Source organism: Nannobrachium achirus (assembly GCF_963921795.1).
Source record: "Nannobrachium achirus genome assembly, chromosome: 20".
NCBI lineage: Eukaryota > Metazoa > Chordata > Actinopteri > Myctophiformes > Myctophidae > Nannobrachium > Nannobrachium achirus.
The window spans coordinates 30,919,775-30,945,766 of record NC_137827.1 but is presented as its reverse complement, the minus strand read 5'-3'; the positions used below and the strand labels follow the sequence as shown (position 1 = coordinate 30,945,766).

Genomic DNA, 25,992 nt, shown 5'->3' with positions numbered 1-25,992 from the left:
ACACACACACACACACACACACACACACACACACACACACACACACACACACACACACACACACACACACACACACACACACCATCATAATTTCTTATTTTCTTTTCCTTATCAGGCTGTGGATTCAAGAGATTCTGTTGCCATGGCGTTGTATTCCCAGTGTTTCTCCTGGATCATACTTAAGATCAATCAGAAGATCAAAGGGAAGGAAAACTTCAAATCCATCGGCATCCTTGACATCTTTGGTTTTGAGAACTTTGAGGTCAGAACCCTTTCATATTTGAGCAGAAATGTATCGATAAACTAGTGGTGGGTCTCCGCCTCTCAACCAAAGCCACCCTCTATCCTATGCACACATGTAAACTGTACAGTACATGGTGAGCATCCTAGTTGTGTACTGCAGCGGTTTTCAAAGTGGGAGACTGTATTTTTTTGTATCATTTTAAACTTGAATTACAACATTATTTTCAGTTCATACAAAGGGCTATTATCTCAACATTTGCCTTGCAACATAATCTCAGGGAGAATAATGATGATTCAAGTTTCTTTATTTGGCTAAACCCCTTGAGATGATGTGCCCTCTCATTTTAGAGGGGGGCCCCAACATAAATACATGATACAATTGTTACATGTATACAGAGTAGACAAGACAAAATACATGGACAGAACAAAAACAACACACATACAATAACATTATGAACCTTGACAAACATCACAGCATTAAATCTGCATTAAATCCTATAATATATCATATCACACATTGAAATAATGGCAGAAATGCCAAAAGGTTTGGGAGCCCCTGCTTGAGTGTACTGTACTATAATGGATATGTGTGTCTTTTCCCTCCAGGTGAATCGGTTTGAGCAGTTTAACATCAACTATGCCAACGAGAAGCTCCAGGAGTATTTCAACAAGCATATCTTCTCACTGGAGCAGTTGGAGTACAACAGGTATACTGTATATCATCTACATCACTGTTGCCCAAACAGTGGGCCGGGACCCATTTGTGGGTCGCAGACAGATGGGTCCCTTTGTTTTTTGTTTCCTACATTTTGTTTTATTTTTATGAATTAAAAACAGTAATTTCGTGAAGAAATAAACTAAAAATCTAAGTTCCATAAATTAAAGGTTAAAAAGTTTGGGAACCATTGATCTACATCAGGGATGTCAAACATACGGCCTGCAGGCCGGATCCGGCCCGCGAGGTGATTCAATCCGGCCCCAGGCTTGTAGAGTATACATTTCTGAGCATTTAGGGAAAAAAAGTAAGTCTCTAGCCCATTCCTGTCAAGAGTTATGATTGTTTTAAGAACTGCAGGCTAGGTTTCTCCCACCAGCTGGCGGTGATTGAGTTGATTGATTGGAATGTTAAGTAGGGATGCGAAGATATACCGGTACGGATCGTAATCGCGATACAAAAGTCCGCGATACGGTTGAATCGGTTCATTCAGTGTGTACCGGTACAATAGACGGCCGAAATCGTGATGGATCGTACCGTGAGTGTCTGGATCGGTAAATTCCGCGATTGTATCGGTTCTTCCATATAGTATTTCATTATATCCTGTGTTTCCGAGGCGCCATGAATGCACCATCATCAGCCGTTCAACCCCCTCCCCAAAAGCCAGTCTTTAACGCGAGCTGCGACTCGGACAGACGGACAACACTCCGCACTCTGCATGCATGCAAGGGAGACAGACAGTGCAGCGAAATGCAACACAGACGAACTAGCAGCCCCACGGGTTAAAAAGATGCAAGATTAGTTGTACAGTACTTAGCTTTATATCATCCAAGTCCGCTGCGCTGATTGTTGTCACAGAGTAGCACAGGCTGATCGAGTGATATGTAATCAACAGCCGTTTCTTAGCGAATCTCCGACGGACAATTGATTGAGATCATCTTCTGCGCTATATTAACTGCACACAGTCACACACACACAACAACAATGTTGCTGGGTGTTGTAGGACTACTGCTTGCATTTAAAACAAAGTATTTGTCACTGTTCTACAACTTTCCTGTTGATGCAAGCAACTCTCTCACTTGAAAGAAGCCTAATTTATACATCGCAGTACAAGGGTGTCGCACCTAAAATAGCAGACCTACAAACTCACAATGCGTTGTGGATGCGACGCGCTGTGAGCTTGTAGATCTGTTTTAAAACATTTTGGCTATAAAAATTGCATAATCCTGGATTAAATATAATATAATATAATATAATAATACAAACCAGGGAGGGACTTTATTGTTTTTCAGGTCAAGGACCCCTTAGCTCAGACAGAGATCAAGCAGGGACCTTCGCTGTAGGCTAGGCATTATAGCCTACTGTATCACACAAATATTTGGCAGGCCCCCTGTAATAACCCTGGATTGGGGTCCCTGACTCCCAGTTGAAGACATATAGGCCTACTAATAATGACATAGGCCTTCTATATGATTAGTTATGAAACAATTCTACAATAGCCAGCAGCTTTGTGTTCTCCCAGAATACTATAGGCCTATGTTGGGTTGTTAGACAGAGCCTAGTACTACAGTGAAACAATAAATTGCCTTGAATTTAAATTTCATAATTTTTTAGTCGCTATGTTTTGTAAATTTTGGGATTTGGGCTTGAATCGTGGTGAATCGTGAATCGTATCGCATCGTATCGGGAACAGGGGTGGATCGCGATGTATCGTATCGGCAGGATTTCAATGTATCGCAATTATATCGTATCGCTGGCAGTGTATTGAGGTCCGTATCGTATCGCCTCGGTGGTCGAGATTCGCATCCCTAATGTTAAGTGATCAGCTCTCTCTCTCTCTCTGAAGATGACAGCATTGCTAGGATTGGGGTGGGGGGTCTGGCTATGAATAATACCTGAACGAACCTACAATATTCGAACTGTACTCAAAGATTACACATATTAGACATGGAAATTAATGTTAAGAAAATAACTTAAAAAATATAATAATAATAAAATGTAAAAGTTTTATTATTCAGATATTTTCTGAATATGCCATTATTGTTCATTACTTTTATTCTTTTTATTATAAAATACAATAAAAATAATTATTGTCCTGCATCAATAATATTTGTTATAGCCATTTACAAATTATAGCAGAGACTATCATGAATTATTCTATTATCAAATGGTTTATTCTTATTGGCACTTCTTAAAGGATGCCATGGAGCCAATGTAGACTCATTCCTAAAACAGAAATTTGATTACAATAAATGCATGCCTATTGATTCTGGATGGGGACCCAAATGCCATCCGGAATCAATGGGGGGAAGTGTACTATTATCACATTTTTGTCTTAGTAATGCGACAAATAAAATAAAAATATATTATTGAACTCAAGTCTCCATGGCGTGAGTAATCAAAGAAAAAAAAAGTCATTTTGGGGATGAACTACTCCTTTAAACAAATAGCATCTCTCGTACCTAACTGCAACTGTAATACCAATAATGAAAGTAGCTATTTTACTTAATAATGAACACAATTTGTAAAATTATATACTGCTATACTGCTAGCTATAGCAGTGGCTAAGACGACAGGAAGAAAAACAGAGCGAACATGTGTGCGAGTGTGCATGCCATCCGATCCGCGACTGGTTGCGGCCCTCATCAAGTCGCCTTTCATCCAATCCGGCCCTCACCCCAAAATGAGTTTGACACCCCTGATCTACATAATGCTGTTGTCAGGATTTGTAATTAGAAGCCAAATGCAGGAGAACATAGGCAGTACTAGTCGTAGTAACCATGTTTTATACCTCCAGCCAGAAGGAATACATGATAAACAGGCATTTACTGTATAATAACAAGAAGCCAGGCAGGACACAACCAATCAGGCTTACAGAAACACGTTTGGGAACTATTGACCTAGACACTACTACAAATGCACAGTTAAGGGGGTCTTTATACCAGGACGATTGGAAACGCTGCCGGTCTCGTTTTGGATTTATTACCCAAAAAACGTCGCGTTTACACCTTGTTGTTGGTTCGTTTTTCTGTGTTTATACTACAAGTTGACAACATATGTTCGCATATTCAATGAGTCCCGCAAAAGGAGGTTTTTAGCGAGGTGAAGTGAAACACCAACAAAAGTCACCTGGAAGATGAAGGTCGGAACATTTATAGCCTATGGAGCATATTTCTGGACATTATCTACGGGGATGGGCTATATTAAGTGAGTTCTGTCTTCTATCTGCAACACAGAAGTATAACGCACCATGCGAGGCAGCTAACGGAGTATAGCCTACAGAGGCACATATGGGTATGGTAGTCTACCACCTTGATTACAAGGGAAAATAATAAAATGTACTTCTTAAAATAAATTCATCATGCCTGTTGCTAAGTATTGGCAACATGACTGTCTTGCATGCGTGCCTTGCACGTGCAAGACCAGACAACAGTCATGTTGCCATACCTTAGCTCTTACTGAACTGACGCACTGCACTGGGATGCGGCGCAATGGAGGATGATGTGCCGTCGCCGTCGCAAAATAAACTAACGGAATAAATTAATGAACTGACGCCATACGCCACTGGCAGTCTGTTATTTCACTGGAAGTCACAATCATAGCCTTCCGTTATGGCTTTAAGTAAATTGCCTACTTTGGAAGCAACATGCGTGCCTTTAGAGGAGGCTAGACGCACTGGAGAGAAAAAGCGACATGATTTCTTTGACTGGAGGAGAGGGAGCGAGGATATATGGAGGAACTTTTTGTGATGAGTCTCTGACTGACTGGACAGATATGTTGTCTGTCTGTCTGTCTGTCTGTCTGTCTGTCTGTCTGTCTGTGTCTGTCTGTCTGTCTGTCTGTCTGTCAGCAAGACTCAGCATATTACAATAACTCACTCATTACCTGAAGTCCGCTGCGTCTGTGATGTGGCGCGGTGCATGAAGAATTAATCCAGTATTTTTTGGTGAGAAGTTGAAAAAGGGGAACGCAAAATAGTCATTATTCATTGGTTTGCTTTGCTTAGAATGGAATACCATAGCCTAATGGTTTAATTTAACTTTGCGGAGAGGAGAGCTGTTGCAACTCCGACAGGCCAGCTAGGGTACCAGCCCAGGTGCGACGACTTGTGCGTAATTAGACATTTTTAAAAGGCTTTCATATAGACTACTCCTGACATTTTTCAAATGAGGTTTGTGCTAATAGATCACTGGGCTATTTTCTGGGTTTTAATTAGGCCTACAGCAACACAAATAATAATAATACATTTTCGGTTTGTCTGACAGACTGACACTATATGCAGCAGGGGAAGGGGAGCAGAGGAGGGGGTGCTATGACATCATCGCACTCTCCCTCACGGCCGAATTCCGATATTACACCGTTGCGAAACTGATGCGAAACCGCAGAAATGCACTTTCAGAGCCGAATTCCGAAAAGTATCGGTTAGGGTCATGAAACCGCGTCTCCGTGTGTCAAAATGGCCGAATCAATAGTAAAAACTATCGTCTACAAAAAAATCGACCTCATGTAATGACCCTCTAAGTAGCAAGCAACAGTCTGGCAGTTAGAAATATAGGCATGGTAAAGTAATAATACATTTGCATAATATAGGTGTATATAATTAGGTGGCAGTAGTGCATAATATGTTGCAGATTGTTGCAAGTACTTTATGTTGTCGCAATTTGTTTGTTTACATATAATACTCTGTCTGTGTCTCCACAGGGAGGGGGTGCAGTGGGATGCCATAGACTGGATGGACAATGCAGAGTGTCTGGACCTCATAGAGAAGGTATGATATTCCCAGACTCCCAATCTCAAGTCTCCCGGTTAGGGTTAGGGTAGGGTTAGCATAAGTCTCTTGCAAATGAACACTAAAGCCTGAGTTATTCAATAGTTCTTCTATTGAAGGGATTCTATCTAATCCCTTCTGTTGTCATTGTATGCAAGCATTCAAAATGATATAGGCTAACGTGCAAAGCAGCCTCATATAGAACCACCATGAGGCCAATTTGGAATATTATTGTGAGTGTGAGTGTGTCCAACTTACAATTTACAATTTAGGCATTTAGCAGACGCTTTTAATCCAAAGCGACTTACAATAAGCAGGTAATACATCAATATAATAAGCAAGATAATATGTCAGTATATCAACAACAATATAACAATGCATAGGAATATCAATTTAGAAAAACAATGACATAGGTAGACCACGCACCTAATCAGTAAAAAAACGTTTTTAAAACCTAAAAATGATATCTAGCTTCATGTATGGTCACTGAGGGAAGGAGAGTGTTACAGTAGAGCTGTGGGTTTAGGTGGAGTTTGAAGTGGTGAGTCTTCAGTCTAACTTCTACTGGCTATGTTCACCCAACACTTGACAAAGAACACAAAATGTCCTTTGCTGTACATTACTGACCCCTGCTGGTTCGTTGGAGTACCTGTTCAGCTGTTCAGCAGGGAAAGAATCTGGAGGAGATAGCATGATGTTAAGCTCTCGCTTTGAAAGTCCTTGCTTCCTTGTGAAAAGAAGTGGCTGACTTCATTTATATCGGAGGGGGAACATGACTGTAGTAGTGACAGAGGAAAACACAATGGAAAAACACAAAATAATTATATAATTTATATAAATTCATCCGAGGATTATATTAATGGCAATGGTGTTACTGGTGAGGATTTTGTGCTACCTATGTAATAATTTACTGTATTTTCTTGCTTTAGAAACTAGGCATGTTGGCACTAATCAACGAAGAAAGCCGCTTTCCCAAAGGAACTGACTTCACATTGTTGGAGAAGCTGCATAGCAGACACTCAGTGAGTACTTTACACACACACGCGCGCACGCACGCGCACGCACGCACGCACGCACGCACGCACGCACGCACGCACGCACGCACACACACACACACACACACACTTTATGATCTATGCTATTCTTCTGTTTCAGACAAACCCTTACTATGTAAAGCCCAGACTTGCAGACCATCAGTTTGGCATCAAGCACTATGCTGGGGAGGTGAGTTATGCATATCTGACCAATGTTTACCTGCCTGTAATGTAGTATCAACAAGTGGTTGTGGCAATCTGACATGGATCTCATCTCTGTCAGGTTCTGTATGATGTCAGAGGGATCCTGGAGAAAAACAGAGATACATTCAGAGATGACATACTCAACATGCTCAAAGACAGCAGGTATAGCAGCTCTCCTTAACATTTTCTTACTAAATCCCTGTTCAGATATAAAAGATTTGCAGGCAATGTGTCATCATATTTGATTTTGGTGTCATGTGTGAATGTCCACTAATTTTGAGTGGCAGCAATCTTGTTTATGTCTCCTTGCAGGTGAAGCCATTGCGGAAAGCAAATGTGATGAAATCATGATATTGCTTTCATGTTCTGAGTGTGACTTGTGTTCAATATAAGGCAGCAGGCCTTCGGTTCTCAATGTCTAGTATTGTTTTGAATTCCCTGTGTTTCTATGCGTCTCCCCTCAGACTGGACTTCATCTATGACTTGTTTGAGAAGGTGGGTAGCAGGAATAATGAGGAGACATTGAAGATGGGCACAGCCAGACGTAAACCTACCGTCAGCTCCCAGTTCAGGGTGAGAGACATATGCTACGTTTTGTTAGAGTTCTTTTTTATCAGCATAAGCTGAAGCTGTGGCTGTCATTATAGAAGTAAATATGATTAAAGGTTCCCTTTTTAAATCCTTTCTTCTCAGGATTCCCTCCACTCGCTCATGGCCACTCTGAGTGTCTCCAATCCTTTCTTCATTCGCTGTATCAAACCCAACATGGAGAAGGTTCGTCTCATCTAAAAGTAAAACAATGCCATTTCTCTTGAAACCTGGCTCCATATTCTCATCTGACATGCCTTATTTTCCACCTGTAGAATCCAAATGTTTTTGATCCGGAAGTAGTTCTGAACCAGCTGAGGTATTCTGGGATGTTAGAGACAGTCAAGATTCGTCGGGCTGGGTTCCCTGTCCGTAGAACTTTCAAAGACTTCTTCTCTAGGTTTGTATCTTCAAACCATGTTTTCTTTTGATCTGTGTGTGTGTGTGTGTGTGTGTGTGTGTGTGTGTGTGTGTGTGTGTGTGTGTGTGTGTGTGTGTGTGTGTGTGTGTGTGTGTGTGTGTGCATGTCAACAAATCTGTAAAATTATGTTTGCTGCATACAATCACTCACAGACCAGCCATTTCAGGTGAACTTGGTTGACTTCACAATGGCTACTGGCTAGTGAGTTTACAAGAGATGTGCATGGAAATAATTATAATTAATGATTAATCAACTAATAAAGTCTTGGCCGACTAAGAGCCCTAGTATGATGCCCTACTATGAGGACACCTCAGGGAACCCGTCGTTTGTCTTTGGGTGTTTTAATCAATAACATTGTACATATATTCAAGAATTCTTAAACCTCTTTATTTATGTTATTATTATATTTATTTCTTGCAGATATAAAATCATTTTCAAAGACAAAGTTCCTACAGCAGGAGATGATAAAAAGAAAAGCACAGACCTGCTGTATAAATACGATAAGACGAAGAAAGATTGGCAGCTAGGCAAGACCAAGGTAAGACTGTTTGTTTGAAACACACTGGTAATTGGGGAAAGCTTGTACGTTAGGAGGTTACCGGTAGGTATCCTTTTCATTGTAGCTGTCTAATCTGGGTGTAGACCTTGGTCCCAGGCGAATGCATGCAACTTCATAGTAGGATAGAAAAACAGTACAAAGGGGTCTCTGAGGACCAGGGTTGGAACCCAGTAAGCTAGACTTCTCTACCTGATCCTGATAAACATTGATTTGTGTAAACAATAATAATACAACCATCTGTAAATACCATTAGGGATTCTCAATACTAATGATAGCATAATGATAGACTTTGATCTTTGCCCTGTAGGTGTTCATGAAGGAGTCTCTGGAGCATCGTCTGGAGAAGGACAGGGACGAGATCCGCCGTCAAGCAGCCATGATAATCAGAGCCCACCTGCTAACATTCTCTGCCAAGTAAGACACACTCCAATAGAGAGTGTATCCTGGATACTGTAGTGTAGGTTGTGTGCTAGCTGAATCATGTATGTACCAGTAAGACTCCCTAATCGGGAGATAAGCGACCGTAGGTCGCTTATCTCCACAATTACACCAAAAATGTGTTTTTCCAAAATAGTCCTGATGGTGGCGCTAGATGGGACAGATGCGTTTTGATTACATGACTGTAGAGATACTGTGCGATTTGCGTGATTTTAGGGCAAAATCTGTAGGTGTCCAAAAATGTGTTTTAAAAAATCAGCCTGAAGGTGGCGCTAAATGGGACAGGTCCATGTTGATGAGATGAGTGTAGACATACTGTGTACCGATTTGTGTGATTTTAGGGCAAAATCTGTAGGAGCAGTGTCCAAAAATGTGTTTGAAGAAATCGGCCTGATGGTGGCGCTATATGGGACAGGTCCATGTTGATGACATGAGTGTAGACATACTGTGTACCGATTTGTGTGATTTTAGGGCAAAATCTGTAGGAGCAGTGTCGAAAAATGTGTTTTAAAAAATCGGCCTGAAGGTGGCGCTAAATGGGACAGATCCATGTTTTGTTGATGAGATGAGTGTAGACATACTGTGTAGTGATTTGCGTGATTTTAGGGCAAAGATTGTAGGAGCAGTGTCCAAAAATGTGTTTTAAAGAATCCGCCTGAAGGTGGCGCTATATGGGACAGATCCAAGTTGATGACATGAGTGTAGACATACTGTGTACCGATTTGCGTGATTTTAGGGCAAAAATTGTAGGAGCAGTGTCCAAAAATGTGTTTTGCAAGAATCGGCCTCATGGTGGCGCTAGAAGAGGGCCATGTGAGAAATGAGGGGTGGGGTCTTCGCGCCGCCGAGGCGGCCGAATAGGTACCGGCCCCGGCTCTCCCGGTCGCTCCTAGCCCGAGTTAAGGCATTTTATGTGAGCTGCAGTGGAGGGGGTCCTCCACTGGGGGCGCCACCACTTTTGCATCCGTTCTGGAGCACCAGGAGTCGGTGGTCCCCGGGAATTCCCAGTGAGCAGCCCCGTTGGGGTGGTCATTTGGTCATTTTTGCACATTTGGTCATTTCTTACACCTGGGGGTCCCCCAGGGACTTGGGGGTCCCTGGAGCTCCGGGGGTCCTTGGAGGTTGTAGTTTGGCAGGCAAGGAGTGTGTGTGCAAAATCTGGCATGGATCGGGGCAACGGTTGCGTAGATATGAGCAGAGCAAAAGTGTGACGTGTGACGAGTGACGTGACGGACAGACGGAGGGAGGGACAGACGGACGGCCGGTGGAGGTTTGGATAGTATAGGAGTGCAAGTAACTGCGACCTACGGTCGCAATCATGAATCCTAATCCTGCTCTCACTTAGTATGTGTATTCCTGTACAATTTCTGCACACAGGAAGCACTTCAAACAAGTTCGCCTCAGTGTTGTCACCCTGCAGAAGCACCTCCGCAGACACATACTGCGCAGGCAGTTTGTGAAGAAGCGCAAGGCCACTCTGGTCCTGCAGACACACAGACGAGGTCAGGTGGCGCGTGCCCGTGTTCGGAAACTCAAAGAGGAGAAGAGGAAGAGGCTTGAAGAGGAGAAGAAGAAGCTAGAAGAAAAGGAGAAAAAGGAGGGGGAGGAGGAAGGAGCGAAAGGAGGAGAAGAAGATACAAAGGTAAAAACAGAGGTAAGTATTGTGGTTATGAAGATAGCGGATGAAGTCAATAAAGGATGTACAAAAGGGTTACTTTATAGAAGGGACATTTAAGTAACTTTTTTTGTTGTCTTTGAAAGCCTTATTTACATTACGTCCAGCTTAATAGAGAAGGCACTGGAGCAACTCGGATGATTGGAGACTTTTTCTTTACAGCAATAGAACAGGGTGCAAGGCAAGAACGACAACATTTCGATGTCTATTACATTTTCATTATTATGTGTCTGCTCCTGAGATGCACCGGATCAGCCTGATTTAGGCTTGAGTCGCATTGGAAACTCCCTTTATTACATTACATTACTTTACACTTCTAGTGTCCCATTCTACACTCTTAAGGCCTTTACACTCCGGGGATGTGATGAATAAACTATACGAATATTTTAAATACTCTAAAGTACTTTTAAATACATATAGGAGAATATGCCTTATTGTTGATGCCTCATTCATATAGGTTAATGACCTTATTCTGGGGTTATACATTTGTGTTCTGTTCTGTTCTGTGTCAATGTACTCAAGGCACACAGTTAAAAAATGTTTATTTTTAGGCAAATGAATGCACAAAACAAAACATGCCCCCCAGTCTGTAGGATATTAAAGTGAGAGCAGAACCCTCAGTTTCAGCTATTGTATTCTACTGTATATTGTATTCTGTATTCAGTATTCAACTATTCATACAGAACACTGACCCATGTCTCCCATTCCAGGATGATGATACACATCAGATGGAGGAGATCCTGCTGCTTGAGCGGGAGATTGAGCGCTTGCAGAAGAAGAGAGAGGACGGTGTGTCCCAGCTCTGCGAGTCCTCTAAGCAGGAGCTCCAGCTGCGCCGGGACGCAGAGCTCAAACGAATGAACAAGGAGGCCTCCAGGAAGGCCACGGTTGACCTGTTGAACTGTGGGGTCATGGATCCTGCGCTGGGAGCCCTGGAGGCCAAGCCTACTGCAGAGGTAATTTAAATAACCTTTTCTGTCAGGATATATACTTACATATACATACCGGTATACCGGTAGATATAAAAAAAAATCTACTTTGGTTACTCTTGTGTGGCTCCAGTTCCCTCAATACCCTGGGTTCTAACTTACAGGGTTCTCTAATCCTGGGTTCTTCTAACCCACATGATGCCCTAGTTTAGAACCCATGTGCCATGTCCCTCGGGTTCTGACCCAGAATGTTTTGATTCAAACGCCATCACCTTCCATCTACCAGGTGAAACCCCAGGCTGGAGCAAGAGCAGCCAGGGCCGGATCCAAAGAAGAGGAGGTGGACGAGGGCTTCCACGCCGAGGAGGAGTGCATCCCCCTCCCAGACTTCCCGCCCCCGGCAGAGACGGACACTCCCATTGACCAGGAGATATTTGCCCACCTTCCTCCTCCTCCGCCCGCCTTTGCAGAGGGAACGGTTCCCGCCATGCCACCTCCTCCGCCTCCCCTGCCCACGGACGGCTCTATTCCTGGCCTTCCTCCCCCTCCTCCTCCTCTCCCTCCGCCGGACGATGGCTCGGCTGCCCCTCCTCCGCCCCCACCGCCACCACCACCTCCTCCACCTCCTCCTCCAGGAGAAGGAGCGGAGGGTGAGAAGAAAGACAAAGACAAGGCCGAGAGGAAGGTGAGCATGGTGGAGAGCCTGGGCGATGGGGAGGAGCCTATCTACAGCATCCCGGCCGACACCGAATCGGATTACGACCAGGAGGACGAGGACGGGTCTGTCACGGCGGGAGACGACAGTTCCGTGTCCGGGAGCAACCGCGGCAGCGCGGCCGTGGCGGACGACGAACACCCGAGGAAGTCGACCTGCACCAACGCCAGCATTGAGTCCTACCGAGGCAGCTCCGACTCAGTGAGGACACATACTCACACGCATCCTCACACGCGTGCACGCAGATATGTATGGTCACAGACGGTGATGCAAAAATCACTGTCGCATTATTTGAAAGTTACTGTCGAAAGTCAAATAGGACATAATGATGAAATAAATGAATATCAATCACCATTAATATGATGATTATGTATTTTGCTACATGATAAAGTAGTAGATAAATGATTGACGGTGGCCTTTGTTTGTGTGTGTGTGTGTGCGTGCGTGCGTGCGTGCGTGCGTGTGCGCGCGCGCGTGCGTGATCTTAGTATGCAGACAGTGATGACGAGCATGATGGCATGGGAGACACTGATGAAGAGACAACTAATTGCAGAGTGAGCATACTCAATGGAAATGGGCCGCCATACTTCCACAGCTACCTCTACATGAAGGGTGAGGGCACTAATATTAATAGTTTTTGTGGTACTAATGTTTTGGAGCAGTGCTAATCGACACTACATCTGGCTTTGTCTGTTTGTACGTACATCCCACACTTGGCTCATTAGCTCATTGGACGCTTAATGAAATGACTAAATAAAAAGCAAAGATATTTAAAGCTATACTGTGTAAGTTGCTCAACTTGTGGTCAGTAGCTCTATAGCAAACCTCGGTCGCGTCCGCGTCTTTCGGCCGTTTTTCGGTTCTCACCCCCGCGTCTGCCTCCACCTCTCCGAGATCTATCTTTTGAGGGGTCCCTGGTTGCTGTGCGTTCAGCCATTCCGGAGATACACTCCTTCACCCATGCTTCACCGTGCACCCGAGTATAGAGACACACGGGAGACTACAAATATGGCCGCCCTAGCGACCCCACTCCAAGATGCGCTGTGATTGGCCGGCAGTGTATAACCCTCGCTGTGATTGTGATGACGCAATTTGACGCAATTTTTCCGCGAAAACCGGTCCCCGGTAGGGATCATAGAAAACATATAAAGAGAAGGCTTTAGAAGCTGAAAATAACGGAGTGGGGGTTCTAAAACTTTAGCGATTTAACAGTTAGGACAATTTTAAGATTTGTTTTATAAAAAAAGTTACATGGTATAACTTTAAGTCAAATTGGGATAAATTGAATGTATAGGTTCTCCCATCCTGAATGCTTAACTCCTCCGTCCCTGTCCTGTTCTCCAGCTGGCCTGATGATCCCATGGCGACGGCGTTGGTGTGTGTTGAAGGACGAGACCTTCATGTGGTTCCGGTCCAAACAGGAGTCTCTCAAGTCAGGCTGGCTTTATAAAAAGGGAGGAGGCCTGTCCACTCTTTCACGGAGGTTGTTGTTGCTGTTTCTGAATTTAGCCTGCATGCTAATACTGCTGGAATAAAATACAATTACTCTGTATCAAAAGGGGTTACGCCACAGGAATTGCCTCTCGGCGATTCATCAATTCAATTGAGAAGGTGACTCTTATCAGCCTACTGCATTTGTGCCATTTTACAGTAAGAGCTGAGGAAAATCTCTATAAATTCACATTACTAGTACTTCATTTAATTGCTCTGTATAGACTGTCTCATCTCAAAGTTTTGATGTTTAACCATGTTGAACATTATAACATTAAACTCTTTTCTCACCATCTACAAACCCACTTTGCCATGTGCAACTATATTCTTACTTCCTTTTGTTTTTCATAGAATTTCATAGAAATGTTTGCATATTAGACTATGAACTCACATCACTGGGTTATGAGAGTCCAGTGTAGCAGAAACCCAATAAATAAATAAATGAACATTTAACCTGGCATTAAAATGTTGTAAGCCACCCAATATTATGGCAAATCTCTGATAATGGCAAGAAATCTATGGTCCTTGTACCGGTAGGTTGGCTTTAATATATATTTTTACTGCTACCGGTATCTCCTTGGATCATGCATTATGCATTTCTTCTCATCCTACTGCAGAAACTGGAAGATGCGTTGGTTTGTACTGAGGGACAGCAAGCTGATGTACTTTGAGAACGACAGCGAGGAGAAGTTGAAGGGAACCATTGACATCCGTGCCGCCAAGTAAAATTGACAGCTCCCGTCCCACGCCACACAGACAATCCCTCATACACTGTTTCTGATAGTTTTTGTCAATAGGTATATTTGTCAGAATTGTCTACTGTTTGCATATTTACAGGGAGGTTGTGGATAACCATGAAAAGGAGAATGCTCTGAACATAGTGACGGATGAAAGGACATACCAGGTGTTTGCTGAGTCACCAGAGGATGCCAGGTGTGGAGGAATCGCTCTCTGTCCTTTGCACCTAGTAGGATTATTATTTTGCTGGCGATTCTTTAGATTTCTCTCTGAACTCATGACATATCCAATGGCTCTCTCTCTCTCTGTAGTGGGTGGTTTAATGTGCTCAGTAAGGTGCGTGTGTGCACCCCCGAGCAGCTACTTGAGATGTCCCATGAACAGGCCAACCCAAAGAACGCTGTGGTAGGTCATTGTGAGATTTGTGTTAGATAGAGACACTAATTAAATATCAAAATATCTAATTTAATGTATGCTAACAAATTGCAATTCATCTACTATGAACAAATACAAATGTAATTATTTTTTATTATTTTCTCTTTCATTCCCGTAGGGCACTCTTGATGTGGGGCTGATTGACTCTGTCTGTGCATCTGATAACCCTGATCGGTAAGTTTCCCATTACCGCAGAAAAGGGAATACAGTCATTACTGTGTATTTGGTTGGTTCTCAACATGGGTCTGGGGACATCCAGGGTCCATGCGGTTGTTCCAGGGTGTTCCCAGCTAAATGATTGATAATTAGGAACCAAATGGACACTTAGAGGACTGTAGCTCAGACAGAGAGTGTACAAATGGATCCAAATGGACCAATTTGTACTCTTGAGGAATTGACTGTGTACATCGGGGTCCTCCTAGAGATAAATAAATAATAATAATATCAAATGGGGGTGCATGGCCTAGTACAAATCAAACAGCTGGTCCTTGAAATAAAAATAATACTTGAGAATTACTATGTATTCCCATCAGAAACTACATGATAACAAAATACTTCACTTAACCCCTGTAGGCCCAACTCTTTTGTGATCATCACGGCCAACCGCGTAATCCACTGTAACACTGACACCCCAGAGGAGATGCATCACTGGATCAGTCTGCTGCAGAAGCCCAAAGGAGATGCCAAGATAGACGGACAGGAGTTCCTTGTCAGGGGTGAGACCTGCGAGACTGCGACTCAGAGTTTATTGATTACTACTGCATGTGGAAGTCATGCTTTGAGTGCTTTGAATGGTGAATTGTTGTAGAGAGCATTACATAAATGGATAGAGTGGTAAGGCATACAGCATGTGTTGTTTTATTTGTGCTAAGTGTTACCCTTCTTATATACAAATTATAAGTAATATGTTTAGCAAGGCTGCTATCCATATTAGTGGTTATTTTGTTAACATTCATTTATTGGTCTTTAAAAGCTAATTTATACTTCATTGCATGACAATAATAACTTAAACACTTTTTGATATGGCATTTTTGTTTAGTAAAACATTTTGGGCTCAATCTGACTCTCCCCCCCACCCCCTCTCTTTCCTATAGGTTGGCTGCAAAAGGAGATGAAGACGAATGCCAAAAGCACGTCTCTAAAGCTGAAGAAGCGCTGGTTTGTTCTGACCCACAACTCTCTGGATTACTACAAGAGTGCAGAGCGCAACTCCTCCAAGATGGGAACTCTGGTCCTCAACTCCCTCTGCTCCGTCATTCAGCCAGACGAACGTGTGCACCGAGAGACAGGTAAGAAAGAGAGAGAGAGAGAGAAGATAGAGTGGAAGTGTAATCTGGGATTAGACATAAGAGGATAGGGGCTGCACATAAAAAGTGGAGTCTGATTTTACAATTGCATATGACATGAACATGCAAAAAGGTGTATTCAGCTGAGAGTAATTGAATTAAGTGAATTGAGTTCAGCTCAATACAGATCATTATGCTCCATAAATAAATCAGAAGGGAAAAGATGAAGGGAAATAAAAATGTGCCTCAGCGGCATGAATTGTCTGAATTAAATATTCTCATGAATTATGTGATGTATATTGAGCGTTCCCTTTTTGTTTCAGGTTACTGGAACATCATAGTGCATGGGAGGAAGCATTCCTACCGCCTCTATACCAAGATGCTGAATGAGGCCATGAGGTGGACAGCTGCTGTACAGGGAGTCATAGACAGCAAGCAGCCCATAGAGACCCCCACTCTACAGCTAATCAGAGACATCAAGGTAAGACGGAAACAAATGTACAATGTACTATGAATGACATTAAGCCGGTATGGTCCTTAAGTCATGTGGACACACACATTGGGTCTGATTCATCAAGCACTTTACGGCCAAATTACACCCATATTTTGATCGGCATTTAGGACAATTCCCAAGTTAGGGGTCAGATTCAGCAATGTTTTTTTGTCTGGGATTTTGAAGATAAAACAGAAATATAAGCCAAATTTAGTCACTTTATTTACACTTTATTTACACTATATTTACGACCAGATTGATGAATCGGTCCCAATATTTCCATTCATTACTTGAATCTGACTTCTTGTTTGGTTGTGTGTTCTCAGGAGAACAGTGTGAATCCAGATGTTGTGGATCAAATGTACCGGAGGAACCCCATACTCAGATACACTCAGCACCCTCTGCACTCCCCTCTACTACCACTGCCCTATGGGGAGGTCTCTAGCCGTAAGTAAACCTCCACTGTGCTGCATTTACACACTAATCACTTAAACCCTATATGCTTCCAGTCCCCCAAGTCTCCTCCATTTTTCCCTCTACACTATTATCTTCGCCGAAAATAGCTCACCAAGTTCACAAAGCATCGCATTGCGATGCGTTGTGAGTTTATAGATCTGTTATTTTCACCAAAAGTTCGCCATGGAATAAATTACATTTGGTTAACTATCTTCCTTGCAGAATTCATTTACAGTGGTACTGGTAATACAATCAATACGATTGGATACTCATAATTACAATAAGAAACGTTTCTTACAAACAAATGTAAGAAATTCCATAAATAAAAAAAATAATGTAGAAGTAGTGAAAATAGCCGATCTACAAGCTCGCAATGAGGTGTGAAGCAATGCATTGTGCGCAATGCGTTTTGCGCTTGTAGATCTGCTAATTTCACTAGTTTGGGTGAAAGAAATGGGCAAACATCTCTCTTTTGGGAGAAGAGCTTTCATCTTATACTGTATCGTTCTGCCTCTCTTTATATTGTGTGTGTGTGTGTGTGTGTGTGTGTGTGTGTGTGTGTGTGTGTGTGCGTGTGCGTGTGCGTGTGCGTGTGCGCGTGCGCGTGCGCGTGCGCGTGCGTGTGCGTGTGTGTGTGTGCAGTTCAAAGAAAGCAGGGTTATGCCAGTCTACAGGATGAGGCAGTGCGGGTGTTCAACTCCCTGCAGGAGATGGAGACCCTGGCAGACACGGTGCCCATCATTCAGGGCATCCTGCAGACCTGCCAGGACCTGCGCCCTCTCAGGGATGAGGTATGTTACTCACAAACTGTACAAAGAAATGCAAGCCATACACAGTAATAAACATAAAACAAAGAAGAAATCTGAATCAAAAAAACAAAAGACACATGCAATCAAAAGCTGGATTTGCTTTTTTTTCCAGGTGTACTGTCAGGTGATCAAGCAGACCAATCATGTGCCTCAGCCTAACAGCCCAGCCAATCGGGCGCACTGGCACCTGCTCACCTGCATGAGCTGCACTTTTCTTCCTAGCCGAGCCATCCTCAGATACCTGCGCTTCCACCTGAAGAGGTGTGTATGTATACAGTATATCAGTGGTTCTCAAACATTTTTGGCTTCAGTACCCCTTTTTCCTGATTCCTGGATCAAAGTTCCCCCTTTTACAACATGTTGCTTAGAAAACTATACCTAGCATATCATTGCTGTCAGGCAGAAACCTCATATCTCCATATTTTGGGTAGCTTAATACCCTACTTTGCCATACTATAATAATAATAAGGGTAATAATAATACAATCATTCAAAAGTAGCTAGTTGAATTTGTGTACTTTTGAATTTGAACACTGAAAAGCAGCTGTTTTGGACATATATGAGGTATCCAGCCGATGCTATGAATGAATGATAATTGATAACCCACCTTTTGAAGAATATAGTGAAGAATATAACATTCCAAATAGGAAAAAGGAGTGAAATACTTGAAATGTGAGCATCCTGAGCACATTTTCTCTAAACTGTGTCATGTTTTTCCATTTTCCACTTTCTCTCAAGTAACCCCTGTAGTACATCTCTGTACCCCTTGGGGTACACGTACTGTACCCCCATTTGAGAACCACTGCAGTATATGCATGTGTGCTTGTGTGTCTAATGCAAAGCTACAGGCTACCATTCATTTTCAATGGAAGCCAGCAACATGGAGATACGAAGCTACTATCCAAGTTGAGCTGGCTTCAATTGCAGCTACAAAAACAAGTGTCGTGTCACCATTTCCACCCACCTTCTCTCTTCACAACATTCCTGCTAGTAATGGAGGAAAAATAATTATTTCGTCAGCCAGCTCTGTGTTCTTTTCAACCTTAGGCTTTATATTTTCCTTTATTTTTTTCTCGCTCAACGGACGTATGCTTGACGTCAACGGACATGTTTGACAGTGACTCAGCAACAGATATGCTGTGCCACTTTGTAGCTTTGCATCTTTAATAGCTGCCAGTGTAAACGCAGTATAAGTGTCTACTGTCTACACACATGCAAATGTGTATTGATATAACACAAGCTATCAGCTTGCCTGGCCCTGCCAGGATTATTGTGCTGACAACGCATTGTGAAAGGAGTAGTTCACCACTTTTCAACCTGTCTTCATATAATAGGTCCTCACTAATGTTCATGATAAAATAGCACAATTTTTTTCTATTCAGTCTGGGTCTCACAGGAGAGCTGTCAAATCCTTCCTACCGGTGACATCATCGTTTGACAAAAAATAAATAAATAATATTTTTGAAGAAAGAAAAAAATAGATTTTTATTATCACGAGAACAATGGCTTCCACTTTAACATTGCAACTTTTTCAGGAATAGAAAGCCTGCAGTTTCTATTAGCTTGCATTTCCCATTGATGATGTCACCGGTAGGAAGGATTTATCCCACCCACAGCTCTCCTATGAGACCCAAACTGAGTAGAAAAAAATTGTGATATTTTATCATGAACATTAGTGAGGACCTATTATATGAAGATAGGTTGAAAAGTGGTGGAGTGCCCCTTGAAGGGATATGTTGATCAGCGTGTTCAGGTTCCGGTACCCAGCATAGGATGGGATATTGTGTGAAATAGGCTCTCTCTCCCCCTCTTTCTTCCTCCCTCCCTCATTCCTCTCCCTCTAACTCTCTCTCTCTTGTGCTGAGTCACCCCCCCCCCCCTGCTATATGTTCATATTTTGGAATAATCGATTTGTGTTGATGTTGGGAATCCCCATATGGGCATGTGATGTCAGACATATCATAAACTATTACCTTACGCTGTTTTGTGCATGTCCACATTTGGGCCGCATTATCATTCTGCCCGTCGTTGCCTGGGATATTGTGCTGACCACGCAACAAATATACTGTAGAGGCCTATCTGTGCAGTCGCTGCAGACAGACTTAAACTTTTTTATGTATTCATTTGCATTTTTTACAATATAGATGGTGTTCCTCTTGGACAGTGTTTTTAACATGGGGTCCAGGGACCCCGAGGGGTGCTTCAGAGGGTCTGGAACTACACCTCCCGAAATCCGAATACAGAAGCTGGCATTTCGATTTATATTAGGATCCATTTGCGCGACCTTAAAGACAAAATGGAAGTGGGGAGGAGGCTTCACATCCGCTTTATATTTTACTAGAGCTTTCGTTCTCCAGACTGTATGACAGAAGCATTTGAAAATTGAGGGAAAATTGTCTGCCACTTGAGACTAAGGGATACCCAGCTAAATTATTTATGGTTAATCTTCATCATTATTACATGTACAAGTAAATACAACTAGAGAATGTGAGAATTACTGCTCTAGCCTGTCTGTAAAATGAATGTGTAATGATGTATAATAATGTGTTCTGTGTGTTTTTACTTTTTTAGGGTGCGTGAGCGTTACCCGGGCACAGATATCGAGCGCTACGCTGGTTTCATTGGGGAGTCCCTGAAGAAGACCAAGACTCGTGACTTTGTCCCCTCTCAGGAGGAGATCGCCGCCCTGCTGGTGAGGCAGGAGATGAGCACCACTGTCTACTGCCATGGAGGAGGCTCCTGCAAGATCTCAATCAATTCTCACACAACAGCTGGAGAGGTATACGCACGCACACACACACACACACACACACGCACACACACACACGCACGCACACACACACACACACACACACACACACACACACACACACACACACACACACACACACACACACACACACACACACACAACACACCAGGCCCGACGGCAGGACTCAATGGCTTAGGGGGCAGTTAGCTCAAGTGAAGCTTACAACCATATGCAAATGTGTGTTTCAAGCAAGTCGCCTTTGTTTTTGAGTATTTGCAACTCAGTAAAACCAGTATTGGGTTTCTGTTCGTTTTTGTTTCCAGGTGGTGGAGAAGCTCATCCGAGGCCTTGCCATGGAGGAAAGCAGGAACCTCTTCTCTCTGTTTGAACACAATACGATCACAGACAGGGCCCTGGAGAGCAGAGTTATTGTGGCAGATGTCTTAGCCAAGTTTGAAAGGTATCTGACAGTCAGTGGTTCTCAACCTGTGGGTCAGGACCCCCAGGGGGGTCCTCAAATTATTTTGGGGGGTCCCCAGATGATTAACATAATGTGCAACATTGTTTTCTCACTCAACAGTAAACAAACCAGCATAAAGTTGAAGTGTATAGAGTGTATCTGCACATTTCTAAAGAGACAATTTAAGGACTTTTTAATATCTCTAAAATGACAAATTGACAAAATTGTCAAATATTAGTGGCAGAAATTGTGAAGATAGCAGATCTACATGCTCACAACCGCGAGGGGTTGTGAGCATGTAGATCGGCTATTTTCACAATAGAACCGTGTTATACAAAATGTAATGCCTCAACTTAGTGCTCGTCAAAATGTGATTATTTTGGGGGTCGTGGCCTGAAAAGGTTGAGAACCACTGGAGTATATGACAGTATTTGTGATGGATGGCATGTCAGGGGTCCCCCGGGGGTCTGTAATTGGCCCCTTACCTTTTCCCTCTACACCAAATCTCTTAGCCGAAAATAGACGATTTCCGCATTAATGAAGGTAGGCGAGGTGTCACATTATGGGAATACTGGCTTTTCCAGTACTTCAACTTTGTTTGTAGACATGCAGATGGAGATAAGCGTTGTAATTGAATTATTTACCAGTTGCATGCATAGTGATTGTTTTGGTATCACTGTGTAACTCTGTGTGACTGTGTACTTTCCCAGATTGGCAGGCAGTGACGAGGAGGAGGAGGAAGGAGAGTGGAGACTCTACTTCAAGCTCTACTGCTTCCTGGATGTAGAGAGCATGCCCAAAGAAGGAGTGGAGTTTGCCTTCATGTTTGAGCAGGTGAGCTTTTCTGCACATATTACTTTTGTAAAACGACTAATGCCAGTTTGAGTGATCATCAGTCGCTCAATATCTATTTATCTCTCTCCCTCTCATTCTCTCTCTCCCTTTTCTCTGGCCCCACCTCTCTCTCTCTCTCACACACACACACACATGCACGCACGCACGCACGCACACACACACACACACACACACACACACACACACACACACACACACACACACACACACACACACACACACACACACACACACTCTCTTCCTCTCTCTCTCTCTCATAATCAGGCACATGAGTCTCTGATCAGCGGTCACTTCCCGGCCTCTGAAGAGACTTTGCAGCACCTGGCCGCTTTGCGGCTGCAGTATCTCCATGGTGATGGAGCGGGCCGGGCTGGATGGAGCCTGGGGAACGTTTATCCAATCGGGCGTCTCCGCAATCGCATCCTCCACTCCACCAAGCAGGGCGCCGGGGCAGGAGGTGGTGCAGGAGGTGGGGGAGCGGGAGAAGGGAAGGGAACAGCAGGAGGAGTTCAGGGTGTGGTAGCAGCTGCATCAGAGAAACGTCGTACGCCCAGCTTCCTGGATGGAACACTGAGGAGAAGCTTCAAGACTGGCTCCCTGAAGAAACAGAAGGTTGAGATAAAAAATTAAAAACTATTGTTCAGCAAAACCAAAATGTGCTTTGTTCATTTATTTATGTAGTGACCTGCTAAGTGCTTTAGGACTGTGCTTAGTTAAATGACTATTGTGTGTAGAGGTTGCTGAGACAGGCAGTCTGTCCTGAAATGGTTATGAGTTTAACATTTCTTTTTTTAGACATTTCTTTTTTTAGACACTTCTGCCTTTATTTATAGTTTTTATAGTGGAGATAGACAAGACACAGGGAGAGAGATGGGGAGAGACATGCATTAAAGACCGCTATGCACGGGATCCTCATGGTTGTGAATAGAAAGAATAGATCAATGTGAGTAGATTTAGAAGGATTATAACAGCATTGGTTAACAAAGTGATTTACTGCCGGGCTTACTGCTTTATCATGGTCCATCAAAACTCCAGTCAGCCGGGATCTCTGATATAACAAGTCATTCATTGATTGAGATGTGTAACTGACCATTAGTTGATTGCCTTTCCCCTGTGTCCTATCCAGGTGGAGGAGGAGCAGATGTTGGAGATGTGGGTGAAAGAGGAGACTTCGGCCACTCGGGCCAGTGTTCTAGAGAAGTGGACCAGGCTGCAAGGCATGCCCCAGCACCAGGCCATGCTCAAATACATGAGCATTGTCAAGGAGTGGCCTGGTTATGGATCTACTCTCTTTGATGTTGAGGTGAGTAGAAAGGAAAGGAATTGCAATGATTTGAGTGATTGATTTTAGAACAGAGGGACTCAACTGATATTTCATCCTACCAGTTCCAACAAGTAATTAGAATGCTAGAATTACAAGGAAACCAGTGAGTTGAATGCAGTTTCTGGTGGGATAGAAAACCGTCCGTATGAGGGGTCCTGGGGACTGGGTCTGGGAACCATTCTAACTGCTGTAACCATTACTTCAAGCCATTTGCGGTTTGGCACTTAACATTGAGGTGCCCAAGAAATAATAGTTCACCTTTCCAACACACTGTCTCCCTTCACTCATTCTCTGTAGTGCAAAGAGGGCGGCTTCCCTCATGACCTATGGCTGGGTGTGAGTGCTGACAATGTGTCTGTGTATAAGAGAGGAGAGCCCAAGCCTCTGGAGACTTTCCAGTATGAACACATCACCTTCTTTGGGGCCCCGCAGCACTGCACCTACAAGATCATCGTAGATGAGCGAGAGATGTTCTTTGATACTCCATTGGTAAGAGCTAATAGCCATAGGCACATGTCCACACAAATGCGTACACTACATACACCAGCATACATAAACACACAACATGCACGCCCCAAACACACACACACACACACACACACACACACACACACACACACACACACACACACACACACACACACACACACACACACACACACACACACACACACACACACACACACGCATATCTATTGTAACTGCTCTCTTTGTCTCTTCAGGTGGGGGAGATCACCAAGATTATGAGGGCTTACATTAACATGGTGGTAAAGAAGCGCTGCAGCATCATGTCCATCACCAGTGTCTCCAGTTCCTGGACGAGGTGATCGCCATCAGCCAAACGGACCCCTTGACTCCTCCAACGGGCTTAATAGCTGAGGGGCATAAGATGCCTCAGTCCATGTCATTGATTGGCTGGTTGGTTTTGACGGAGTCATCCACACCAATCAGCTAATCTGCAGGGGGGGTGAATCCAATGGTGAAAGCATGTCTACAATGTTTTCACAAAGAAGCAAAGTGGAAGTGGACACAGGGGCCAAACAGCACACTCTACTGGATTATGTTCCACTTGGGATAGGGGTCAATATGTTTTGGAAACCGCATAGTCTATTTAAAAATTAGCATGAAAAAATAAATCATCCAGTATTTTGGGACAATTATTCTTCACATACACAACCCATGTGTTAGTCCTGCATGTAGATGTTACAGCACACCTGATACATCGCTGGTTTTTCTCTTCTGGACCAAACTCAACAAGCACAACCAATCCAAACCCTACAGTTTCTATCTCTTTTCTCTTTCCTTCGGTGCACTGCCATCTATAGGCATTTTTTTCAGGTATCTATTTATTTCATCCTTCTCTCTCTCACATATTCTATTTGTTTTGTTGTCTCTCTCTTTCTCTTCACATGCATTTGTCCTCAAGCCTGTTGCATCCTGTTCGCTATTTGTATTAAGTTATGATGCAAAATGTGTTATTGCTTGCAGCCCCCACCCCCCTCTCTCTGTGTAACTTCAGCTATACTATAACTGTTTTATATCTGTCTTGGAATGAGAAAAGGACTTGGTGACTATTCCTAGGAGCCACATAGAATATCAAGTTACATAACAGTCACTTCGTGTGTCAAAGGACATGACTTCTTCAGTGCCACATCAGTGCCATCACATGACCTGACGACCGGATTATGAACTTATAAGACCCTCCTAAGAACCAGCCACAGAGGTTTGCCCAGGGCCCTCTGGTGATGACTAGCCTGACTGGGAGGCAGGTTGCAATCTCACTTGGCCACAGTGTATAAAGGGACCTTCAAAGAGAGAAAACTGGAGCGGGACAATTTCAGTATCAAACAGTGGTGTGTTCTAGATTTTGTCGGAGGGATATGATCTACTGTATACCTGCGTGTGGTCGTGGAGATACGCTATCGTGTTTTCAATGGATGAAATGGTTTGTAGAGGGTTATGCTTGGCTACAAAACATTTCTGCAGGTCACACACTAGGTTTATAGCGTAACAGAGTAGAACACACCACTGGTATCAACCAGTAGAGAATGAGAGAACATTTTCCTATATTGTGTTCACCTAGTACTACAACACGTTTTGCACACACACACACACACACACACACACACACACACACACACACACACACACACACACACACATGCACATCGACGTCCAAAATACTGTATATTGTTTTGTATTGTATATCACAGATACTGTATTGTAAGAATGATATTGATTTTTGGTGGCCACTTTACTGTATTGTATATAGATGCCATACAACACCATGTGACTACTCTCATGTGTAGTATGCAAATGAACAGAGTAGGGAATAATTTATACATGGTTGTGTGGCAGATCTACAATTTTTGCACTCCGACACGTGAACTTGTAAATGTGCTGTCTTTGGTACGCAACAAAGTATAAATTGCCCCTAAATCACCACCGTGTGTCTATGCCAATACATCACCCACTGGCTCTGCCATCAATGTGAATCACAGAGATCTTCAGGAATGAGAATGAGTAAACTACAAAACAACAAGGTTGGCCACAATTGACCATATTCATGCAGTGGCCAATTTGCTGTTATGTCATACTTGGTAGG

The 25,992-nt window shown here is 43.3% G+C and overlaps 1 protein-coding gene across 1 annotated transcript in view; it reads left to right on the top strand.

Moving 5' to 3' along the window:
- myo10l1 (myosin X, like 1) overlaps positions 1 to 24,214 on the top strand; it is a gene marked incomplete at both ends in the record, with an annotated part of 63,152 nt that extends 38,938 nt beyond the window's left edge. Inside the window, 33 exons of the mRNA XM_080750648.1 lie at positions 116 to 262; positions 850 to 950; positions 5,660 to 5,726; positions 6,656 to 6,748; positions 6,882 to 6,950; positions 7,044 to 7,126; positions 7,429 to 7,537; positions 7,658 to 7,738; positions 7,828 to 7,952; positions 8,394 to 8,511; positions 8,840 to 8,946; positions 10,348 to 10,624; positions 11,356 to 11,601; positions 11,861 to 12,490; positions 12,778 to 12,901; positions 13,634 to 13,775; positions 14,398 to 14,502; positions 14,618 to 14,713; positions 14,830 to 14,923; positions 15,072 to 15,127; positions 15,527 to 15,669; positions 16,048 to 16,242; positions 16,563 to 16,720; positions 17,059 to 17,179; positions 17,831 to 17,979; positions 18,110 to 18,258; positions 20,568 to 20,775; positions 21,072 to 21,208; positions 21,919 to 22,042; positions 22,328 to 22,675; positions 23,190 to 23,366; positions 23,685 to 23,876; positions 24,110 to 24,214. Of these exons, the coding sequence (XP_080606774.1) occupies positions 116 to 262; positions 850 to 950; positions 5,660 to 5,726; positions 6,656 to 6,748; positions 6,882 to 6,950; positions 7,044 to 7,126; positions 7,429 to 7,537; positions 7,658 to 7,738; positions 7,828 to 7,952; positions 8,394 to 8,511; positions 8,840 to 8,946; positions 10,348 to 10,624; positions 11,356 to 11,601; positions 11,861 to 12,490; positions 12,778 to 12,901; positions 13,634 to 13,775; positions 14,398 to 14,502; positions 14,618 to 14,713; positions 14,830 to 14,923; positions 15,072 to 15,127; positions 15,527 to 15,669; positions 16,048 to 16,242; positions 16,563 to 16,720; positions 17,059 to 17,179; positions 17,831 to 17,979; positions 18,110 to 18,258; positions 20,568 to 20,775; positions 21,072 to 21,208; positions 21,919 to 22,042; positions 22,328 to 22,675; positions 23,190 to 23,366; positions 23,685 to 23,876; positions 24,110 to 24,214 (5,076 nt within the window). The remainder of the gene's footprint in view (positions 1 to 115; positions 263 to 849; positions 951 to 5,659; positions 5,727 to 6,655; positions 6,749 to 6,881; positions 6,951 to 7,043; positions 7,127 to 7,428; positions 7,538 to 7,657; positions 7,739 to 7,827; positions 7,953 to 8,393; positions 8,512 to 8,839; positions 8,947 to 10,347; positions 10,625 to 11,355; positions 11,602 to 11,860; positions 12,491 to 12,777; positions 12,902 to 13,633; positions 13,776 to 14,397; positions 14,503 to 14,617; positions 14,714 to 14,829; positions 14,924 to 15,071; positions 15,128 to 15,526; positions 15,670 to 16,047; positions 16,243 to 16,562; positions 16,721 to 17,058; positions 17,180 to 17,830; positions 17,980 to 18,109; positions 18,259 to 20,567; positions 20,776 to 21,071; positions 21,209 to 21,918; positions 22,043 to 22,327; positions 22,676 to 23,189; positions 23,367 to 23,684; positions 23,877 to 24,109) is intronic.
- Between the last annotated feature and the right edge of the window lie 1,778 nt (positions 24,215 to 25,992).